This window comes from Sphaerulina musiva (genome assembly GCF_000320565.1).
Source record: "Sphaerulina musiva SO2202 unplaced genomic scaffold SEPMUscaffold_4, whole genome shotgun sequence".
Lineage (NCBI taxonomy): Eukaryota > Fungi > Ascomycota > Dothideomycetes > Mycosphaerellales > Mycosphaerellaceae > Sphaerulina > Sphaerulina musiva.
The window spans coordinates 2,095,279-2,104,566 of record NW_016017386.1 but is presented as its reverse complement, the minus strand read 5'-3'; the positions used below and the strand labels follow the sequence as shown (position 1 = coordinate 2,104,566).

Genomic DNA, 9,288 nt, shown 5'->3' with positions numbered 1-9,288 from the left:
CTGTATGTGGATGCCTCATTTGGTGACAACCCAGACAGGAAGAGTTCTCAGGGATTCTTGATGATGATGTATGGTGGAGCCATTGATTGGCAAGCAACCAAGCAGAAGACAGTCACCAAATCAACCGCAGAGGCAGAGTTGTTGGCACTCTCATCAATTGCGGGTAATGGGTACTGGTGGACTCGACTTTTCTCGGAATTTGACAAGGTATTTCCACCTGGAAATGAGCCATCTGGGGAACCTGTCAAGGATGGAACCATAGGTGGAACCAAGGTTTTCTGTGACAACCAACGTGCAGTGGACATCGCCAATCACAAGCATGGATCTCTCAACACGGCTTTGAGACACGTTGATATCCACCAACACTGGGTAAGACAGGAAACAATGGCAGGAAGATTGACCGTTGAATGGATTGGTACTGCCAAGCAACGAGCTGATGGCTTCACAAAGAACCTCCCCAAGGGGTCATTCCAGTCATTCAGGACAAGCCTGGGGCTCAGGTAAGTAAGGATATGGACATGGTTGATCATTAGATTGAGATGGACGGTCACCATGTCTGGTATTTCAGCTTTTCTTATGTAATCAAGCTGAGGGAGGTGTGTTTGGACAGAAGGACATGGGTGCCCTGGCATCATGTGACATGAGTCATATGAGATAACAGGGGCCACTGATTCCTTAGCATATGTATGTAGAGTTGGGGATACCCACCCCCCCTCTTTTCTCTTCTTGAGAGGTCAGACCTCGGACCTCAATTAATCCACTTATTGATTGGTATTCCATCAATCTTCTCAATTGGGCACTAGTGTGGTGTGTGGTTCCAACAAAGATGGGAATATTGTACTCGCTAGCGTTCTTCTGCAAGGCAGAGTAACCGCTCTGCTCGTAAGTGCTCTCCCCACACCATTCGTAGGCGTTGAGACTACAGGCAATGTCAGAAGGATTCGAGTCGCAGGGAGCATAGGACTTTACCTGAAGAAATCGAGTGCACCGGCAGGGTCATCTCCACAAGCCATGTAGTTCTGCAAGTTTGGTCGGAGAACAGCAATGTCGGCAGCGGAGTATCCGATGGGGATGTTGCGGTACCCCTTACTGTCACGATAGGCCTTCATGTCCCTAGCAGCGGCCTTGACGTAAGGAGCAGCAATGCTGTCGGCACCACCGTTGATCAACTCATTGCCGACAAAGAAGCCGGCAACGTTGTCGTAGGTGTGAAAGGCGTCGACAACCTTGGAGAAAGCATCGTATTGGGTGCTGTCCCAGGTCGGTTCGCCGGGGAGGACATATGTGTCGAAAGTGTCGAGGTCCAAGAATACGTAGATGCCGGCATCCTCAAATGCCTGCATGCAGCCGTCGTGGTCGGCCGAGGAGTCAACGTGGTAGACACGAATGGCATTGGCGCCCAGGGTTTTCATGAGCGCGGCATCGAGTTGACATTGGTTGGTGTCCACGAGCGGGTCGTCAGGCAAGAGCTGGTAGGCGACACCCTTGATAAACCATTGATCGCCATCGCTAGTGAAGAACTTGGCGCCTTTTGCTGAGATTGTGGGTAAGGCTGTAGCAATGGAAGCACACAGAAGCGAAGAGAGGAATGTGAGCATCTTGTTGCCGGCTGCCGGAGTGTGGGTTGAAAATGGGTATGTCTTGAGTGTTGATTGTAGCAGCGAACTGGAAGCCTTCCAAGTTCAAGTTTCTCGCTGGAGCAGGCGGGCGGAGAAGGGGAATGGAAGTGATGCCACTTCAAGTACTACAGTAAGGTAGGTAGGTAGCCAGGTCAGGTAGCTAGAAATTCCAAGAGGAAGAACGAGTGTCCTGCACGTAGTCAATGGCAACAGCCTCGCTGTGAAGTTGGGAAAGAGAAGACAACAACAACAACAACCACAACAACAACTACCAGAACAACAACCAGAACTTGAAGAACGGGAAGAAAAGCTGCGCTGCTTGTAGTAAACGCCGCTCATCAGCACCAACAAGTACAAGCAGGATTCAACAGCACCAAAGCAAGACCCGCTGCCGCTGGTGTGCATACCCGTCCTGCCGTTCGTGCGCACGCGATAGCTTGCCGAAGTCCTTCATCTTGCTTGTACTTTTGCTTAATCTGCTTAGTCTGCTTAGTCTGCGAGACTTGTTGCTACTAGACTTGTTATTAGTACACTTGTTGCTAGTAGACTGAGTCGACCCGCCAAAGCCAGTGAAACGGTCAGAGAGTGGAGTGAAGTGGAGTGAGTCCGGAGGAGAGTGGAGTCGTGACTCCGTACGACGTTGCTCGATAAAAAAAAGTTCAGAGTGTCAGGACGTGCAGGTGAGGTGCTTTGGTGCTGCGCCTATCCGTTGTCATAGTATCAATATCCATATACCTCCATCCTACCACCCGTGTCGACAATATTCGAAACCTTGCGCGACGCCACTTTGCGGCCCACGGCCACCATTTTTTTGTTGGCCGCGCGCTATTGGTTCCCGTCCTGATTACCTTACGTTTGCCTCAACCTCGCGTGCAACACATTTTGCTCCACTTCCATGCGCTCAGAAGGCTCTGCGCACACGCTAGCTACCAGCACTCCAAGAATTGCGATTCAGGCTGGTCTGGTGGAAAGTTGGACTGGTTGCACCAAGGTATGCAGGTACCGAAACTGTCACTGCTCAGCAGCCTCACAGCTCTCCAGCTCCCAGGATCGGGAAGACTTCCGTTGGTACGACGAGACGGGGAGGCCGCATTCCGTGAAAGCTTGTGTGAGACTACAGTGTCTGTGCTTGCTTGCAGACGTCTACCTGGGTCGGTGCTTGTGCTTCTCCACGACATGTGCGAGGATGATCCAAGACACTTCTCGCCTTAACCTGACTTCCACTCTCTCTAGGTGCACTGGGCTGCGGCAATGGAACCGTGGAAAGCTGTAGCAAGCCTGAGGGGAGGTACGAGGTACATATGTAGCACGGCAAACGAGAACGACACCGACGCTTCCGGTTTCGAACAAAGCAGACCTCTCAAAAGCTTTGCACCACGACTTATCCGACCATTAAACGCACGAATCCGTGGTTACAGCGATTTGTGAAAAGTAAAAGAATCGAATTACAAAGGTGCCACTGAAGAAGTTTGGACGATGCACACACAACCTAGTCTCCGCCAATTTCTTTTGGACATACAGAATAGAAGATAGAAGTCGCCACCACCTTGGAGTACATGTACGTGGTACCATGGAGTGTTGACAACAGCTAGAGATTAACACAAGGGTAGATCCGTCCCCTCGTAGCACATATAGATCTATACCACCCACCAATGGTGGTACTACACTCATGCCTGTCAACGCTCGTCGAAAGTGCTCCACAGCCACCATCTCTCATACGCATCATCTCGCAGAGACAGAGTCTTCCATTCGACCAGCCTTGCCTTTCCCCTTGCCATTCGCTGCCACACCATTCATACTCATGCCCTTGATTCTCTTGCTGAGTTCGTCATCTCGCACAACCGCGCCTCTCTTGGCCGGCCGAGCTCCGTATTCGTCCAAGATGGCCAGTAGTGTAAGCCAGCCTAGATCCATGACAGAAATAAATTAGTACGGTCCGAGATACCACTGCCCGATGATGCGATGATGCGAAGATGAGAGATTCATTGAACAAGTGCAGAGTGCGTGCATGTGCATAGCTCTACATCTGCAGGATCGTTTGGAGAGTGGCCCAACCTGGAAGATGCATGAGTGTGGCGCCGAGTGCGGCGTCTTTCTGGGTCGCCACTTGACAGAGAAGTTTCAACTCCTCCTGTAAGAGCAGTCAGTGGGTGGTAGCCATGAGCGGCGACGTGTGGCATGACTTACTTCACTCAAAATGCCGAGACTCTGGATGTAGGTCAAGGCATGAAAGTCGGAAACTGCGACCACGCCCTGCGGCGTATCAAGGGCGACTCTGTCCGCTCCGGCTTTGAGTTGTTTCTGCAAATCTCTAGGCTCTTGCAGCTCGCCCAAATTATCTCTATGCTCAATCGCGAATTGGTTCTTGGCAAAGGTCGGCTTGCTCTCGTTGGGGAAACCATGTGTCAACGTCACGAAGAGGTATTCGACAGGAAATGATGGCTTTGCATTCTCTTGGACGTTGGCACCGTACTCATTGATCTTACGGTAGAACACCTCCGGAATATATCGTTGCTGACCCAGCCGGTCGACTTCGTCCTCGTCCTGGACAAGCATGACTGTAGGATCCGCGGAAGGCTCGATAAGCTGCGCTCGCTCCATCTCGACGGCGTCATTCGAAGCCATATACGCGGAGATTCCGATTTGACCCTCCACGTCGCCAGAAACTACACATGTCACGAAGTTACTGCCGAATTTGCCACTCTCGCTCCATTTCGAAGGTCGCGGGAACTTGGCCTGGTACCGAGCAGCTAAACAGACTTCCAGGGACGATAAAAAGTACGAGTCCACGTGCCGCTTACACACGGCTGTGCCCTGTTCAGGGCTGTCGGGTGCCAAAAGGTCAGTGAAGATGATGCCAACACGCTGCAGTCCACTAAACTCGGCCAACTTGTCCACCGCTGCCTCATTCTCCCACTCAGTCATGGTCACACCGTCAGGCTCGTTCACTTGTGGGGGCTCGTAGATTGCCTCGACGACCGCTTTCGTCCCGAGCGGTACCAAATCGTACTCCTCGTATCGTCCATATAAGAAGCCTATCCGCTGAGCGCCGCTTTTTCGCCAAAAGTCCAGGAACCGATCTACAATCTGAGCCGACTCAAATTCGACGTGATCGACCATTCGGTAGGGCTGCGGCTGCAATGAGATTGCAGAAGGCTGGCATTTGCTGCAAATACCAGCCGGAAACGGCTTGTGTCCAGAAGGGCATTGTGGATTCACGCGAAAATACGGCTCCGAAAGAGGCGGCATATAGGAGCTTCCCTGTTCGTACTTGTTTTTCCCTTGGTTCTTCTGTCGTAAGTAGGCGTGGAACGACATGTGCTTGATCTTGTTTTCCTCGAGGTAGCCCTTGTCATATGGCTCGAGGGGCTGACAATAGTCACACATTCCCTTCGGCCCGTGTCTGCACATCTTCTCGTCTTTCTTGCGGCGGATCTTGCCATCGAGCTTGTCGAGACGATCGTCCACCTCCGACTGCTGAACTGTCTCCCACGGGTTCTTAATTAGCGTGGGGGCGGTGTTGATGGCGACTGATCCAAGCTCCTGTTGCGTCAGCTCTTTCCCGTTCAGCTTGCTGGCCGCAGCATAATGGCCGTTTGACGTGGGCGCCTCTTCTTCCTTGAACGTGAGATAGACGATGGTACCATGTCTGCCATCTGGTCAGCAGTGATTCCTAACTCTTCACATCGTCATTCCACTCACGTCAATCCGATCCTAGCGAACGTTACGCCCTTCATCTGCTCGATCGCCCGCGACTCGGCCCCATGCGGCTGGGGCGAGATGTGTATCGACGAGGGAATCACATTCTTTGGCAACTTCTCCACGACCTGTGGGAGGATAGAGGATATGTCCTGGTTGGGTTCGAGGTTGAGGCGAAACTGGCCCTCTTTGGACTGGAAGCGTAGAATGATAGTCATGATCGCGCGGTATCAGTTCGCTTCGGCGGTCCGTGGTTGGTCGTACGTTCTGTTCGACGTTATCGTGTCGATCGAAGGTAGGGCAGACTGGCTGGCGGGCAGGCTATTGTATTCCGTGTGTGCATGCCATATGTCGGCTGCGTATGGAAGGTGAGGAGGAGGGAGAGGGCGAGGGCACGGGTGAGGGTGAGAGTGAGCTTGAAGGTGAGAGTGAGCTTGAAGGTGATGTGGCGATGTGGAAGTGTGCGTGGTGACAAGGTGATTATGGAAACAAATGGTACAAAGAGTCAGGTACAGGTCTAGGTAAGGTATATGTAAGGTCGGAAGCTGAGCAGCTCCAAATCGTCACAGGCTCGCTTACATAATGAATGGAGAATAAGGCGGATGTCCTACGGAGGCCCAAAGTGGCCAGCCGCCACACGTCACCCCCGGCTTTCTTTGGCTTCATTTTCCTACTACTTCTACCCTTCTACCTACTATATACTACCACATATACTCGCTATACGCTCGCTGCCTACCTCGCCGTTACCGCCGTATCCGTCGCTACCTACTAATATGCCTCGGACGTACGTACCTAGAGGACTACGCGCTATAGACTATAATAACTATTAGGTCTATATCGCTGCGTAGCTCGAAGAAGGTGTCTTATAGAGGCAGATTATCGCTAATCTATACTAGTAGTTCGGTATTTCTATCGTAGAGCGTATATTCGAACGACGGCTATAAGCCTAGGGCCTTACTATAGCCGCCGTACCTTTATATCGTCGATAGTACGATATCTTCGATAAAGACGACAGCTTACGTATATATATAGTATATACCTATACTAAGCTATAACTTATAGACAGCGAGGCAGTTACGATTCTAGCGATTAATAGCTAGAAAATTAGTACGAGGATATATCGGCATATACGTAAAGAGCTAGGTTTTAGGAAGCAGATACTAGCAGTAGAGTAAGTATATACTAAAAAGTTAATCGCTATAGTACTCGTAGACGAGCTCGCTAAGTTAGAGGTAGAGGTATATAGTAGGAGGAACCTATATATATATCTACGTTTAGAGATAAATATAATTAGGAGGTACGTAGGCGCTCGCTATCTGCTCGCTTGCTAAATCGCTATCGGCTAACCTGCTTAGGGACCGTATCTACCGTATTATTAAATTGCTTAATCCCGATAGTGTTTAGCGGCGATACGAGAAGGCTAGAGAGTACTATAGTACTGTTATTATACCTAGGCCGTTAGTAGTAATCTCGATAGATACGTACTATAAGTTTGAGTACTAGAGTATTTAGATATATAGCGCAATCGACGTATACGCGCGGTATATAGAGTAGATTTACGTCGGAATTACTAGTAGATCGGCCGTTTCGGTACTCGCTTAGTATATCGCGACCCTATACTATAGTAGATACGCGCCGGTAATTATACGCTCGGATCGTAGAGGTAAGACTATTCTAGCCGCCGACGCGTACTATATAGTACGTTATACCGCTTACGACGTCGAGAATACTAAGCGTAGTGCTCGCGGCGAGGCCTCGTATAAAAGGATAAGATGTGTAGGCTAAAGTATCTAATAGAAATGTACTACTCGAATCGCTTAGGAGAAGAGTAGGAATACGTCTTCTCCCTCTGTTTATAAGTGTATCTTCGGAGTACCCGGAGGTTCTAGCCTCTCGGGTCTAATTTAGAATATCTCGATTTAAAATCTCCTATTCTAACTCTCTATAAACTATCTTAACTCGGTATCGGCGGTAAAGGTCTAGCCTAAACCCTCTTAAGTCGTAGTAGCCCGTTCTAGCCTATCTTAGGTACTCCCGGGCTATTCTAGGTCTGTCTTAAGATATCTATATCGCTGTCTAGTCTAGATCCTAATATTGCCTCCCCCGTTTTTGCGGTTGTCCTCGACTATATAGGCCCCTGTTTTTTTTCTTTGTTCCTAGGACAATAAGGTATTAAGTAAATAAACCTATAGAAAGTAATAGATCGTATTCGTCCGCCCTAGAATCTAATAGAGCCTTTTCCGGCGAATGCCTTCTTTTAGTATAGAAAAGGGCGTCTTTTCCTAATAATTTTCTCCCTCCTTATACTAATATTGCCGCTTTCCTAAAATTTTATAAGTAAACTATTTTTCCTACCCTCTGTCTTAATAACTCCTTCTAGGGTAACCGGGGCTTTCCGGCCTATTCTAGGGCATTCTTAGCTAATTTAGATAGTAGTATACCTATCTAATTCGTCCTACTATAGCTACCGCCTTACTGCCTAACGGCAATCTATACGTTAATTATATTAGCGTCCTTAGCTCGGTATCGGACGCCGAGGTCGTCGATACCCTTCGGTACCTCTACCTATTTCCCCGCCCCTTTATAGGGACCGGTTAGACGGACCTTAATAATACCCTCTGTAGTCTTTAAGATACTAGTCCTATATCTTACTAGAAGTATACTACCCGGTCTAGCTACTACTTCTAGGTATCGTTCCGGCCTATTCTAGGGCGTCTTAGCCTAGACCGGTCCTAACCTTTCTATAGGTACCTATAGTATTCCGAGGCAGTATCGAATTTATCGATAGCCTTCGTCGTACAAACGATCTCGACGATACTACGCCTGCTAAGCGCTAGGCTAACGTAGTAAAGGCTAGGACGTTTGCCGACGCATTCTATAAGACCCTTAAGGGGTATATATCTCCCCGTCGCCCCGTTCCGGGCCGTTTTAGGGCGTTACTAACTAAGTTTAGTAAATTTCCCTCGTTCTAGGGGGTTAACAATCTTTATATCTATCTTAGCGGTCCCTAGATAGATAAGTCTAGACCCTAGGTTAATCCTGTTATTGCCCGTTACCGGGCTGAGTAGGAGAGGGAGGCGCTTAGTATAGAGGGTACCCTAAAGAAGAAGAAAGTCGCCTCTGTATACGTACAACCCGACTAGGTAGCCCCTTAGTCCCGACTTAAGCGGGCAAACACTACTATCCGTAGTTTATATAAGTATATTAACTAGGTAAATCGAGTTTTAGTATATATTCCCTCTATCTAGCTTATTCCGGGCTATTCTAACCCGTCTTAAAGCAAACACTCCGCTAAAACCCCCCTTCGCTACGACCTCTATAAGTTGCGGCTACTAAAAGTCTCTCGGGCGATAAAGCGGACTAGCCTAAAGGCCGATAATTCCGAAGGCGATAATTCCTCTATAGGAGAGGATAATAGTAGAGATAATAATAAGTCCTCTTAGGCGAATTAGGGTTACTAGGTTATTCTAGGCTACTCTAAGCCGTTTCTAGGGTGTTTCGGGTGTTTATAGATAATACCCCCTCTATTTGTATAGTTCTTCGCAATAATACTTTTTTCTCGCTAGTAAATTATCAATACGTTTCCTTATATATACTATATAACGGGTTCTATATATTTCTGCCCTAAGGCGCCCCCTTCCTACGGGATTTCCGCTTTGACGCCTTAATATATATCGTCTTAGGTACTTCCTAACCCTTTACTTCCCGATTTATACAGTTTTGGTATACCTTTATTGCTATAGGGCTAATATTGCTCGCTAGCTCCTAGAAGTTATCTTCCTCTCTATACCCTTTCTATAAAACTAGGTATGCCTATCGTCCCTACCTGTCTACCTTCTACCCCTTAATCTTATCTACCTTATAGACTTCGGGGTCGTCTATCTTAAACGATTTCGGGCTATTCTAGTCCTTCTTAGTATATTCTGCTTCGATATAGTCTTCTAGTATACTTATATAGAAGGTCGGGTAT

General features: G+C 48.5%; 2 protein-coding genes across 2 annotated transcripts in view; both read right to left on the bottom strand.

Moving 5' to 3' along the window:
* SEPMUDRAFT_85017 (glycoside hydrolase family 72 protein) overlaps nt 1-1,598 on the bottom strand; it is a gene marked incomplete at its 5' end in the record, with an annotated part of 8,408 nt that extends 6,810 nt beyond the window's left edge. Inside the window, 2 exons of the mRNA XM_016910373.1 lie at nt 801-919; nt 970-1,598. Of these exons, the coding sequence (XP_016761936.1) occupies nt 801-919; nt 970-1,598 (748 nt within the window). The remainder of the gene's footprint in view (nt 1-800; nt 920-969) is intronic.
* A 1,518-nt stretch (nt 1,599-3,116) lies between these two features.
* Nucleotides 3,117-5,796, bottom strand: SEPMUDRAFT_148986 (endoplasmic reticulum and nuclear membrane protein Npl4). Its single transcript, XM_016905268.1, has 4 exons — nt 5,322-5,796; nt 3,807-5,268; nt 3,675-3,750; nt 3,117-3,523 (listed from the first exon to the last, which is right to left on the bottom strand). The coding sequence occupies exons 1-4, from the start codon at nt 5,534-5,536 to the stop codon at nt 3,342-3,344; spliced, it is 1,935 nt and encodes a 644-aa protein (XP_016761935.1). The 5' UTR covers nt 5,537-5,796; the 3' UTR covers nt 3,117-3,341.
* Between the last annotated feature and the right edge of the window lie 3,492 nt (nt 5,797-9,288).